The sequence below is a fragment of the Rhinatrema bivittatum genome, chromosome 4 (assembly GCF_901001135.1).
Source record: "Rhinatrema bivittatum chromosome 4, aRhiBiv1.1, whole genome shotgun sequence".
NCBI classification, from domain to species: Eukaryota; Metazoa; Chordata; class Amphibia; order Gymnophiona; family Rhinatrematidae; genus Rhinatrema; species Rhinatrema bivittatum.
In genome coordinates, this window is record NC_042618.1 from 107877937 (window position 1) to 107892648 (window position 14712).

A 14712-nucleotide genomic window follows, 5' to 3' on the forward strand; every position below is an offset into this window, starting at 1 on the left:
TAATACCATCCACCTTTTTGCATCGAAACTCTTCAAGCAAATCTACAAACTGAACTAACAAACATAGACCTATCAAACACAGAAAACACAACATCATCCTGGATTACCATAACTAGAACTGTAGCAGATAAGATAAAACCCATGATAAAGAAAACAATAAAAGAACCAAAAAATCAGAACCTTTGGTACAATGACAACATCAGAGCAGCCAAACGGAAACTCAGAAAAAAAGAGACATCATGGAGAAACAACAAAACAACCACACTACTAAACGCATACAGAACACAACTAGCAGAATACAAAAAACTCATCCATAAAACCAAAAAAGACTTTTACACTAACAAAATAAACAAATACCAACAAAACTCTAAGATGCTCTTCAACATAGTAAAAAGCCTAACCAAATCATCTTATGATGATCAGCCACAATCAACACCAAAGATCACTAGTAATGACTTTGCAGACTTCTTTAATGAAAAAATCAAAATCCTCATAAAGAACAACCTAAAAATGACTCACAAGACCAGAAAATACCAAACATTCAAACAAAAAGCTGGCCCAACTTTGAGACAGCATCTTCTTTGGAAGTCCAAATGATCATTAAAAAAAATGAACCCAGCCAAACACCCTATTGACGCCATACCCATTACAACGATAAAAAATCTCGAACCATCAATAACTAAGATGATAACTGACATCGTAAACCTTTCCCTCATGGAAGGAAACTACCTAAGTTTCTAAGCTCCTCCATAAAACTACATACCCCAAACAGAAACCTCAGATCAGCAAATAAAGGACTCCTAAAGACACCACCTACTCGTTCCAAACAACTCACCTCAACCCAAAAGAGAGCAATCTCCCTAGGTAGCCCAAAACTCTGGAACTCCCTCCCAACCGAACTCAGAACTCAAGAAAACCTAAAAACCTTAAAAAAAGATCTAAAAACATGGATGTTCACCAAAGCATACCAACTCACCCAATGAACAACACAACGCCAACCCCCTCCAATTTAACCTGAAGAAAAATGAAACTCAACACAACGATGTATTATAACAAAGAATTGAAACGTAAAAACTGAACAACTAACTTCTATATGATATCCCTATGTTAACAAGATTTTGAACCTTTTTGAAACCCTTGTTATCCTCCTTAACCTTGTAACCTTTTTATTTTTGTAAACCGTTATGATGGCAAAACTGAATGACGGTATATAAAACTCGATAAATAAATAAATAATCCTTTTTTAACAACATTTTTAAGGTGCTTAATTTATATTTGCATCTACTTATCATATTAGGGAGGGATTTCAATATGGTGTATGATCCATTGAGGGACCTGCAACCCCTCAGACAGCCCACCCGGTTAGATAATTCGCAAGGTATTCTCTTCTTATGTCAACATTTGGGCTTGGTGGATGTCTGGAGAGTTCTTCATCCTGATGATAGGGATTTTACTCATATCTCCAGAGCGCATGGTTCCAAGTCCCATTTGGATTATATACTGGTTAGCCAAAGCCAATTCACCAAGGTGATGGGTTCAGAGATAGGACCACTCCCTATCTCTGATCATGCACCTGTTAAGCGTGCCGCCCGAGGCAGACCCGCGGCGCAGCCATCTCACCTTCTCTCATGGACTCCAGCCCCTGGTTCCTCTTCACTGGTGGCGGTGAGCTGCCAGCTCCAACCTCAGGTCACCTCCGGTGCCTCCAGCCCTGCCTTGCTACCCAGTGTTGCCAGCCAAGATGTCCCTGTTCTTCGGGTCTCTCCGCGTGGCTCGCAGAGAGACACTGCCATCCATCAGCGTCGCGCCCCCTCCTAGGTGCTCGCGCATCATTAGTTCTTTTAAAGGGCCCGTGGCGGGAACCTGGCCGCGGACCCAGATGCTGACATCAGACTCCAGCGTATAAAAGCTCAGGCCTCACTCCATAGTGTCGCCTTTACAATAGGTCTCCTTGTACTCCTCGTACTCATTGCTGATCCTAGAATCGTCTCTTTGTTGTGTTCCTGATTCCTGTGATTCCCGGTTCCTGTCTTACTTGTTCCTGTATCATCTATGTGTTAGACTGACTCTGGATTGGACCCACTACGCCTGACTACTCTTCAGCTTCTCTCCAGCCCCGGATCTCCGCTACGCCTGACTATGCCTGCCTTCTCTGTGCCCTGACCTCTGCCTTTCCTGACCATGCCTGCCTTCTCTGTGCCCTGACCTCTGCCTTGCCTGACCACGCCTGCCTTCTCCATGCCCTGACCTTCGCTTTGATTGACCACGCTACAGACCTCTTAGTGTCCATAGTTCTACCTTGCTTGCCACAACCTCCGTTTGCTGCTGGCTCTGATCATAGCCTGTCATAGACGCCTCCTCTTGCCTATCCTCTGGATGTGGACTTACAAGGGCCTTGGCCTTTATCTGCTTAGGCGCCTTCAGTTCTCTCCTGTTCCTTTGGCGTCTAAGTTCCTGAACTGAACCCAGTCCAGGTAGGACTACGCCACCTATAGACTGCTGTCTCTGGGCTGAACTACTTGTCTCTACTGACTATCCTCAAGGCCCACCTAAGTCCTGCCGGCCCCGGCACCCAAAGGCTCAACCCGAGGGGAATGAGGGCTGATATAGGTGAAGCTCCAGTGACTTCTAACCTCAGCCCACTCCACCTGCTGACTTTGGGGACTTGTAGGAGCCTACCTATGGGTTGCGTCAACCCCACCTCGGACCAAGGGTCCACCTCCGATGCAACAGCACCAGTTTGGGTGGACTTTAAAGGAACCTTTCTTATTCCGGGCAACGGGAGATGGAAATTCCCAGCTTATCTGTATTATGGTGTTAAGTTTCAAGATTATATACGGGAGAAATGGAGGGAATTTGAATATTTCAATCAAGAGCATCAAACAGACCCAATCTTGTACTAGGATGTGGCTAAAACTGTGTTACGAGGAGAGGTAATCGCTTATTCAATCAGGCAGAAAAAGAATTAGCTCATGCTATAATCCGGCTAGAAAAGCAGTTAGGTGAAGCAAAAAAGAGATATTGCCAGAATCCTTCTGCAAGAACTCGCACTAAATTTTATGCGATTTGATCCGCACTCTACAATTTAATCCAGCAAAAGACCCAGAAAAGTCTTCTCTATTACAAATATCAATTTTTTAAACATGGTAATAAAGCAGGGAAACTTTTAGCGGGTCTTATTAAATTGTGGGAAGGTAAATCTCAAGTCATAGCTTTAAAAGACGCAAAAGGGTAGATTAAGATGGCCACCAAAGATATTGGAGAAATATTCTCTCAATATTACTAAGATTTATACACAGCTGACCCAAGTAATCCAGTAGCCATACAGGAATATCTGGCTAAGATTGATTTGCCTAAGATATCAGATCAGGACCTACAGCGTTTAAACGCTCTGCTTAATTCCAATAAGCTGGTCTCGGCCATCAGATCTGCCGCCTTGGATAAAGCTCCGAAACCCGATGGACTGTCCAACAAGTTTTATAAAATTATGTCATCCCAAATCTGCTCTACCTTACTGAAGGTCTTTGAAGTCCTCTCTTCCCCTGACTTTACTACCTGGGAAGCAAATAAAGCCACGATTTTAGTCCTTCCCAAACCAGGACGGGACGGGGAGTTATCGGGTACATATCACCCAATATCACTTATAAATTGCGATCTTAAAATTCTTGCTAAGATCATAGCAGATCATTTATCTTCTTTTCTCTTTAAATTGATTCTGCCAGCTCAGGTAGGGTTTATTAAGGGGCGGCAAGCTGTTACAAATGTCAGAAGATTGCTCGCTTCATTAGACCTAGCCCACCAGATGAAGCTTAATTCACTACTGGTCAGTTTTGATGCCGAAAAGGCCTTCGATTGGGTCAATTGGGCATTATTCATGACTCTCAATAGATATGGTTTCCAGGCTCAGTTTATTTCCTTTTTATCTATACTATACGCCAGCCCGCAGGCGGCAGAATTGGTTAATGGGGGATTTTCTAAAAATGTCACATTTGAGAGGGGCACTCGATAGGGCTCTTTGTTCTTTCTTTGGACCCATTGTTACAAACTCTGAATGATAATAAACATATTGTGGGGATAAAAATGGGCAAATCGGCCTTCAAGATAGCCACCTTCGCTGATGATCTGCTACCTCATGTGGCCAATCCAGTTAAATCCCTTGGCAATGCTCTGATGGCTATCAAAGACTACGAACCTTTAGTAGGTTCCAAGCTAAAACTAGATAAATCAGAGGCTGTGATGGTTGGTTCCGATGGCTGAGATTTATGGGGGTATAATTTCCCTCTGAAATGGGTGGGGAGTAAAATTAAATATCTGGGGGTATGGATTCCACAAGATATTACTAAATTGTACGAAGCAAATATCCTGAAAATTCTTTTTCACTCAACGCACAATAAAGCTTTGGAATTTGTTGTCAGAGGATGTGGTTAGGGCAGTTAGTGTAGCTGGGTTCAAAAAAGGTTTGGATAAGTAATCAAGTTTACTTAGGGAATAGCCACTGCTATTAATTGCATCAGTGGCATGGGATCTTCTTAGTGTTTGGGTAATTGCCAGGTTCTTGTGGCCTGCTTTGGCCTCTGTTGGAAACAGGATGCTGGGCTTGATGGACACTTGGTCTCACCCAGCATGGCAATTTCTTATGTTCTTATGATTCTACAGGAGAAACTCTATCCCACCAGATTTGCGACAGGAACCCTGCCTGCCCACATTCAGGAAAAGACTCAAAACGTGGCTATTCCTGAAAGCCTTTCCTGAACTAAACTGATCCTATTCCATTATTAACTAGGCGCTCAGACTTTGCCTTATTCATGGTAATTAATATCTCTACCGCATAATTAATATCCCTACCTCACAAGGACAATTCATTAATGCTTTAAGCACATTGACTGGCATTTACGTTCTCTCTATTTAATCCCCAGCTTCTTTTCCATGCTCCAAGTTGTATTACTCCCTTGTTTTATTGTAACTGCATACCTTAACCTTCTCTTGTTTAAAGTTTTTATCATTATTATTACTACAACTATTATTATTATTATTATTATTATTATTAAGATAAATGTTAGTTTTTTACCTTGTTTGTTACCTATCCACTTGTTAATTGTAAACCGACATGATGCGATATCTATTGCGAATGCCGGTATAGAAAAACGTTAAATAAATAAATAAATAAAATCTGAAAGATTGCTCACTTCTTGGATGCATCTCCCCTTATCTTTGATAGGCCAAATACATTTACTCAAAATGATTATTCTGATCAGATGGTTAATATGTTCTAGGGGTCCTTCCCATACTTTTAACCACATCTTCTATAAAAAAAAAATTTCACAGGGTGGTTAACACTGTTTTTGTGGAGGGAGAAGTGGCCCTGATTTGCCCTCCAAGTCCTCATGAATCCCATTTCCAAGGGAGGCCTTGGACTGCCAGATATTCGAGTTTATAACCATGCCATAAATCTGAGCCATATAGGAGACTGCTTGATGAACACTTCTTACTTTTTGGATCCATTCTTGGAGGCACAACTAGTTTCCCCCTTATCCTTAAGTTATGCGAATCAAGCACTATATACCTCGACCTCAGTATATTTAAAACCCAAGCTTCTTTTATCTCCACTATGTGGTACATGGCAGTGGCTGCTGTCTAGGGCCATTTTACCACATGGGGGCTCTCCTTAAGTATTAATGGGGACTTTCTTCCTGGAATGAGCTCCTCTGTGTACCAGAAATGGGAGGCTGAGGGTTTGCATTGGATATCTCAGTTACTTACTGATGAGAGTTCTCTCATTGCCTTTTCAAGCCTCAGTGTTCAATATAATCTCTCCTCTAACGACCTCTTCTACTACTATCAGGTGCAGCATTATATTAAATCTCTCAATCCAGCACTGCTTCAGAAATCGAATTGGAGGCCTCTTTTGGACTGGTTTGATGTTAAAGATCCAAAAAAGCATTCTATTACATTTTAATATAAATCCCTGGAACAACTTTACAAACGATTGTCATTGGAGAATGCATGGTCCAAATGGCAACAGGAATTATAATGCTCTGTCAATTTAAACACTTACAAAGCTTCTCTTTTGATCACTCCAAAGATTTCTTGTAATGCCCTACTATGAGAGACCAGATACAAAGTGTTCAATAGGATGTACTTTACGCAGCATCAAGCTTTCTTAGCTAAGGTTACTGATTCAGACATTTGTTTAAAATGCAAGAAGGAGGTCTCCAGCTTGGGCCATGCGCTTTGGAAATGTTCTTTTCTTCAATCATTCTGGAAAAAAGGTGTTCCAGTTTGCTAGTAAAGTGCTGGAGCTCATGATCCCCTACACTCTGATTCTGGCTCATTTTGGAATGTTCCCTCAATCATTTAATGGTTCTCCCGTCCACAAATTATGGCTGATAAAAGTATTCACTCTGGCTGTCAACATTTATTATCCTAAGGGACTGGCAAAAGCCAGGCAGTCCATCGATTGCCCATTTTCATTCATTAATCTTACATTTTGTGACCATGGAAACTTTCATCGATAGACACACTTCTTTCTCTGCCAGGAGGAGACTGATCTCCCAGTGGATGCCCTGACTGATGACTCTGCCACATGAAGTTCGCAGTATGATCCTCAACCATATGGATTGCTAGTACAAATTTCCTTTGTTCGCACCATTACTTCAAGTATTGTTACCATTTCTCAAAGCTTAGATTGCTATTTTTGCTTTTTATTTTTATCCATATTTTGTTTCTCACCTGTTTGCCGCTCAGCTGGGAGGGGTGGGGGGAGGGGAAAACCAACTGAGCATTAGCTTGTTAAGATTATACTCACAACATGTGTTAACAACTTCATGTGATATGTAACAGAACCCATTATGTATCATATGCCAAAATAGGCGATTTATGTATTTTGTTGTGAATAAACAAATTTGAACATAAAAAGATGTTTTAGAACATCTGGTATGGCATGCAATTGTGATCGTAATTCAGTATCTTTTACTAAGGTCCAAAATCTACTTAGGAAGTTAAGTGAATGCTATTATTTTTATGAGCTTGTCATGTTTTATCCTTTCCATATTGCTCACTCATCATCCACATTGGTGCATTTTTTCTCCTTTCTGCAGCTTCAAGAGCTGATTGATGCTGCAGACTGCTTGTTGCACAGGTGCTCTGAGAGCCAGGTGGCAGTGCTTCAAGATAAACTGCAAGCTGTGGTGGTAAACTGGGAATCCTTGAAGACTAAAGTGGAGCAGCGGAGGGTGAATCTGGAGCAGACTTGCAATTTCTACCTTTTCCTTACCACTGTAAGAGCTTAGGTCTCCTAGTTCTATATTGCTGTCTGGTAGCATTAAGTACATTTAGACACTGTCTGTTTTTCTTATAAACATGTTTTGATGGTGATGATTCTGAGCGACTAGCTAGGATCACTGTGAAACAGGAGGTTGTAATAACTCTGATAGACTAAAGAATAACAAATCACCAGGACTGGATGGTATTCACCCCAGTGTTCTGAAAGAACTGAAAAATGAAACTGAAGACTTGTTTCTAGTGATTTACAATCTATCATTTTAAACAGCCACGATACCAGAAGACTGGAGGATGGCCAATGTGATGCCAATTTTTTAAAAAGGTTCCAGAGGTGATCTGGGAAACTACAGACCAGAGAGTCTGATGTCTGTGTTGAACAAAATGGTCAAAGCTATTCTTAAAAACAAAATTACTTGTAACCCCTGGATAGGAAAACCTGGATACTGGATCCAAAGGCTCACATCTCAAATGTTGGACCCTAATTGAATAATTCTCATCATGATATCCTGTACTCTGAGTTTACCCTGTTGGAGGAAACTTAGCTTCAAATCCCTTTTACATTGTTTACCCCAAATCACCCATTTAGTCCTCTGTAAACAGCATTGATGATCTCCCAACTACAATAGCAGCAATAATCACTTTAGAAACAGTATGGGTCCCAATTCAACTTTACTGATAGGTTATAAAGTGAATTGAAGATTCTTAACTAGGGATGTGAATCGTTTTTGAACGATTAAAATTATCATCAGATAATTTTAAAATCGTCCTAAATCGTCAGAGTGCACGATACAATACAAATGCCCCCGATTTATCGTCATAAATCGTCCTAAATCGTTAAATAGGGCACAGGAATTATTTGGGGGAGGGCGGGAAAACCGGCACACCAAAACAACCCCTAAATCCACCCTGACCCTTTAAAACCAATTCCTTACCCTCCCCCACCCTCCCGAACCCCCCCAAAATGTTAAATTACCTGGTGGTCCAATGGGGGGGTCCCGGCGCGATCTCCCGCTCTCGGGCCATCGGCGCCATTTTGGCTGCCACTAATTAAAATGGCGCCGATGGCCCGATAAAAAAAAAACCCACCCGACCCTTTAAATCAACCCCCCTTAGCCTCCCCCACCCTCCCGACCCCCCCAAAACCTTTTAAAATTACCTGGTCGTCCAGGGGGGCCTCGGGGAGCGATTTCCCGTTCCCAGGCATCAGCTGCGCTAAAAAAAAAATGGCACCGATGCCCCTTTGCCCTTACCATGTGACAGGGTATCCGTGCCATTGGCCGGCCCCTGTCACATGGTAGGAGCACTGGACGGCCGGCGCCATCTTGATGGGGCATCGGCGCCATTTTTTTTTAGCGCAGCTGATGCCTGGGAACGGGAAATCGCTCCCCGAGGCCCCCCTGGATGACCAGGTAATTTAAAAAGGTTTTGGGGGGGTCGGGAGGGTGGGGGAGGTTAAGGGGGGTCGATTTAAAGGGTCGGGTGGGGTTTTTTTTTAGCGGCGCAGGCCTCCCTAAAAAAAAAATTAGTGATGTGAATTGGAATCGGAAACGATTCCAATTCACATATCTTAACAATCAGATTTCCCCCCCCCCCCCCCAGCCGAACCTGATCGTTAAGACGATCTGGCACACGATTCACATCTCTATTCTTAACAGCTCAGTTATAAAAAATAGCCAATTAATTGTTACAAAATGAGATTTAATAAATCTGTGACTCTTTTTCTTCTTCCAGTAAAAGTCCTCAATTATTCCAGCCAATGCCTTGGTTAATTTGGCCTCTCATGTCTCCTCACTTTACCACTTAATGTCCAGATCCTCCCATGGGAATGGGAAGAAAAATATATCCCAGTTTACTTCCATCATCAAAGAAAGTCACAGTTCTCATACCTCTCCTGTAGACTTCTCTATTCCTCACTTCTCATTCCGTGGTACCAATGGAGCATCTGAATTCTCACTCTTCCCAGTTGACTCTCACCTGCATCTGTAGCACTCAATCTCAAATATACTCCACACATTCTTCTCCTCTGATAATGGATGCAAGACCATCAGGAGCGGATTCCGGGTAAAGATCAGCCCAGGGATTTTCCACCCAGGCCGGCCCAGGTGATACCCTGTGGTCTGAACGACTGGCCCACAAGGGGATGCCCGATCCCCCAATAGGCCAATCCACCCCAGAAGACCATTCTTAACCATTGACACCTCTTCTTCCCAGGTCCTTTCCAGGTAAAAAGGCACCTCCTTCGTCAGACACCCCACTCAGAGTTCCTGGGCCCTTAGATCCTCAGAAACAAAAATGCAAAATGTTCACTCAAAGGGGAAACCAAACTAGAGGCAAGAAGGTTGGAAAGAAAACTTCCTCCTCCACACAACCAAAATGTTTCCAACAAACCATGGACAAACATGCAAGGAATTAGGTACTCTGTCTCCTTACTTGTCTCACTCTCTATTTAGAAAGACCCCAGAGTTCTGTTCCCAGGAATTTAATAAACTTGGAAGAGCATAGGATTGCTGCCCTTTACGAGGTTAACTCAGAAAATCCAACTCAAAAATCCACACTCTGAGATGGTGGCAAGGGTTTATAAAGGCTTCAAACACACCATCTCCTTCTCCCACCTGGGGAAGCCAAACCCAAACCTCTGCTTAACTAATCTTTCTGTACCTCCCCTGAAATTTGGTTCACTTCATATGGTAAGGAATCCTATGGCTCCTTGCATACTGACCACCTAAATAGGCATGATTTAATGGGGGAGAGTCAACATGGGATTTTGCAAAGGGAAGTGTTGCCGTACCAATTTACTAGATTTTTATGAAGGTGTAAATAAACATGTGGACAAAGGTGAGCCTCTTCATATAGTGTATTTGAATTTTCAGAAGGTATTTGACAAAGTCCCTCATGAAAAACTCCTCGGGAAATTAGGAGGTCATGGGATTGGAGGCAGTGTTCTGTTGTGGATTGGTAACTGGATAAAAGACAGGAAACACAGTAGGACTAATGGTCAGTTTTCTGAATGGAGAAAAGTCATTAACGGAATTTATTTATTTATTTAAAAACTTTTCTATACCATCGTTTAGTAGTATACCATCACAACGGTTTACAGATAGGCACATAAATAAGTCTGGTTAGGATTATAAATTAGCTAGTAGGTGCCAATAAAGTTTCGGTTACATGATTCAAATAATATACGCTATTTGGATTGTGGAATGGAAATTCCATTTATATGAATAATAGGATATCCATATATGAGAATACTGTACTCTTAAATTAATCTTTAGGTATGAGAAAAAATAATAAAGGAGGGATAACTGCTATTTGTTGACTTTTAACAGTGTGCCAGAGTTCTCTTTCTTGTTCGCTAGTATTCCTTACTCCCCACTCTCATTGTGAAAAGCTTTTTTGAAGAGCCATGTTTTTAAACTTTTTTAAAAGAGTTTTAGATCTTTCATTAGTCTTATTTCGAGTGGTAGTGTGTTCTATAATATTGGACCGGCTAGGGATAGTGCTCTCTCTCTTACTTGTGTCAGTTTTGCTGTCTTTACAGAGGGAATGGTTAGTAGAGCTTTATTGGCTGATCTTAGATTTCTCTGGGGGACATGTAGTCGTAGTGCAGTGTTTAGCCAGTCAGTATTTTCCTCATAGATTAGTTTGTGGATTGTTCATAGTGTTTTAAATTGCACTCTTTGTTCAATTGGCAGCCAGTGTAATTCAGCGAGTGTTTGAGTGATGTCATCTCTTCTGCTTTTTCCAGTTAGAATTCTGGCTGCAGAGTTCTGTAAGATTTGTAGTGGTCTTAGTGTTGTATATGGTAATCCAAGGAAGAGTGTGTTACAATAGTCTGTGCTTGCGAATATAAGTGCTTGAAGAACGGTTCTAAAGTTCGCTTGGGTTAATAGGGGTTTTAGCCTTCTAAGCACCATAAGTTTGGCATAACCTTCTCTAACTTTCACTGATATGTGTTGCTTAAGATTGAGTTCATTGTCAATTATGCCCCTGGAGTCATTGTCAATTATGCCCCTGGAGTCTGTATTAGGACCTGTGCTATTTAACATATTCATAAATGATCTGGAGAAAGGAACGACAAGTGAGATGACCACATTTGCAAATGACCCAAATTTGTTTCAAGATATTAAAACAGCAGCGGGTTGTGAAGAACTGCAGAAGGATCTTGTGAGACTAGGAGACAGCTTTTAAATGGCATTTGCAATTTAATGGGAGCAAGTGCAAAATAATGCACATAGGGAAAAATAATCCTAACTACAAGTATGCAATGCTGAGTTCCGGGTTAGGAGTCAACATCTAGGAAAAGGACCTTGGAGTCCTTGTGGACAATACCTTGAAATATATGGCTCAGTGTGCAGTGACAGCAGTCAACAATAGAACATTAGTAATTATTTGGAAAGGAATAAAGAACAAAACTGAGAATATCATAATGCCTTTGTATTGATCCATGGTATGACAGCATCTTGAGTACTGTGTGCCATTCTCGTCGCCTAATCTCAAAAAAGACATAGCAGACATAGAAAAAGTACAGAAAAGGGAGATAGCAATGATCAAGGAGATGGAAAAGCTTCTTTATGGAGAAAGGCTAACAGATTAGGGCTCATTAGCATGGAAATTTATAAAATCATTAGTGGGATGCAACAGATAAATGGGGAATGATTATTTACTCTTTCAACCAATACTAGGACTAGGGGCATTCCATGAAACTAGCAATGAGCAGATGTAAAACAAATCATAAGAAGTATTTTTTCACTCAGTGCACAATCAAGCTATGGAATTTGTTGCTGGAGAATGTTGTCAAAGCAAGTAACATTGTGGAGTACAAAAGAGGATTGGAAAAGTTCCTGAAGCAAAAGTTCACAACAATTATTATCCAGGCAGACTTGGGAAAGCCATCCGTTATCTCTGGGGGGAGCAACAAGAATATGGATTTACCAGGCACATGTGATCAACCTGATCACTGTAAGAGACAGAATATTGGGCTCAATGGACCTTGGTCTGACCCAGCATGGCTGTTCTTATGTTCTTATGATATATTAGTCCCTATCTAGAATTCTGGGAGATTACCAGGGGCATAAGATCAGCGTAGGGCAACATCATTTCTTCATTTCTCCCTAATAATTCTACTACACTTCCTCTTCCTGGTGCTAATTCTCCCCAATCTCTTTTTTGGTCGCTTTGATTATGGCCTTCTTGATTTTAACCATTTTCTATAAAACAGCTTCCTGAATCTCTTATTAATCTTGTCTATTTGTCCTGACTAAATTGTAAACTCCATTGAGCAGGGATTACTTAGTAACATAGAGGTAAATATTCAAAGGAAAATGGCTAGGTATGTTAGCCAGATAAAATGTATCTGGCTAATTTACATGGAACATTCAATAGCACAGCTATACTGCTGAATATCCCCACGTTGCTGCTATTTAGCTGGATAAGTTATATGGCAGATTAAACTTATTTGGTCTTCTTAACTGGACAAATAAAAATATCGCTACTTATCTGGCTAAGGTAGCTGGATAAGTAGCATCACCACAATCCACCCACTGCCCGCCCACTACATGCCCAGCTATCTACTTAGCCAGATATTCAGCGGGTGCCAATTAGCTGGAAAAGTCGCTACTTATCTGGCTAAGTATTGCTGAATATCAGATTCACAGTAGATGTAATCAGATAAAGACCAAATTGGCCAATCACCAGCAGCCACCAAAATTAGGGAGGCTGTTATCCAAATAAATCCAGCCTCCCCATGCTCATTGAAGTTTGGCTTTTGCTCATTCGGGTTACTCTGGCCACCTTGGAAGTCCGATACAATCATACCACTGCTGTTTGGAGCTGTTATCTCAATGCCTTCTTGAAGCCCGATGCAGACTGCTGTTTTGGGTTGTACTGTTGCTTCATGCAGGTTACCCCAGTGCTGTACTACTATTGATTTGTACAAGTTACTCCTATTGTTTCTCATGTGTGGCTATGCAGCATGGAAATATATCTTGTAGCATTATCATAAATGATTAATAGTGGTAATAGTAGTAGTAGAATGAGAGTAAGTATTTTGACGGTGAATAAATGAATGTGTTATGAGAGCTGATGGGACTGTGTGTCAGTGAGAAGGAGTGAGTGTGTGTGTGGGATTATGTGTTTTTGCAGTTAGGCCTTCTATCTATCCATTTGGGATCCTGCCAGGTACTTGTGACCTGGCTTGGCCACTGTTGAAACAGGATACTGGGCTGGATGGACCTTTGGTCTGACCCAGTATGGCAAGTCTTATGGTCTATGTATGAGTTTGGCTCACACACTTGTTAAAGTGTGTAGTCATGCAAGACTATGTTCAGACTGGAGTGCTTATAAATAGACTGGGGCCTAAATCAGTATTGCTGCAGATAGACTTACAGATAAATGATGCTTCCTATCCCTGGAACACATGTTTCAGCAAACGACTAATATGCCCTTTTCATTCTGTTGCATTCTTGCGGCCAATCACAAAATTAGTTTTTACCAATAAAATCCTAGCGTGGCATCAATTTATGATTTTTAAAAATCCTGTTTTAAAAAACAGGTGGTCACAGGCCAAGGGACAACTTGATTGAAACTTGGGAGTATTAGATCGAAATCAGACTCATAACTGAATTATATTAATGAGTAAAATCTCGTAGAAGTGTGTGAGGCCAGTAATATGAAACCTGGAATGGTCTTTCAAGGATATATCTGGAGGGCTGCATGATTAAGGTCATTGGATCTCCCCGCTCTCTGAATTTCAGTCTGCTAATACTGACAGAGCACGTGTGAGACTGACAGAAGACACATCTTTGGTGTCCGCACTCTGCAAAAAGTGTAATTTATATTGAACCAGTTTATTGCAGCCACAGGACATTGGCCAATGGTTGCCACTGAATTAATGTACCCAAAAACACACCTGGCATGTATTAATGTTTTAGGCACACTCTGTTACTCACTTCAAAGAATTGTACCATCGGTACACCAAAAGTTTTTTTGAAAGGAAAGAGGATGGTTTCATATGTTTGTCAATAGGCAACCCTCCTTCGGTGCCTTCCTTTTTTAATCATTAACTCACCCTCCGTCCTCCCTTTTATTGAAAATATAAATTTAAAAAAATGTTTGATAGTGGGCAACAGATTACCTCTATTCTTTTTATCTTTTGTTTTGAATTTATTTTAACTTGTGTCCATTTAATATTTTCGTGTGTGAAACGACACTTCTTACTTATATAATGAACCGTCAGACAAATGACTGAATTTTACTTACCTTTGAACTGTCTCAATGTCCATTCCTGCTTGGTCAAGAATCCCATTTTCAAGAATCCCAACTTGCGCAAGTTTCGACACCCATTGTCTTCATCAGGGATTGTTTCCCGCTCTATTTTTCCTTTTCCTTTTCTTTTTCATAAAATTCAAAGCAGTACTTCTCGTATGCAACCGC

The 14712-nt window shown here is 41.2% G+C and overlaps 1 protein-coding gene across 1 annotated transcript in view; it reads left to right on the plus strand.

The window, feature by feature from the left end:
* Positions 1-14712, plus strand: part of SPTBN5 (spectrin beta, non-erythrocytic 5) — a 341199-nt gene that overhangs the window by 184786 nt on the left and 141701 nt on the right. Inside the window, exon 37 of the mRNA XM_029597445.1 lies at positions 7098-7277. Coding sequence (XP_029453305.1) covers positions 7098-7277 — 180 coding nt within the window. The remainder of the gene's footprint in view (positions 1-7097; positions 7278-14712) is intronic.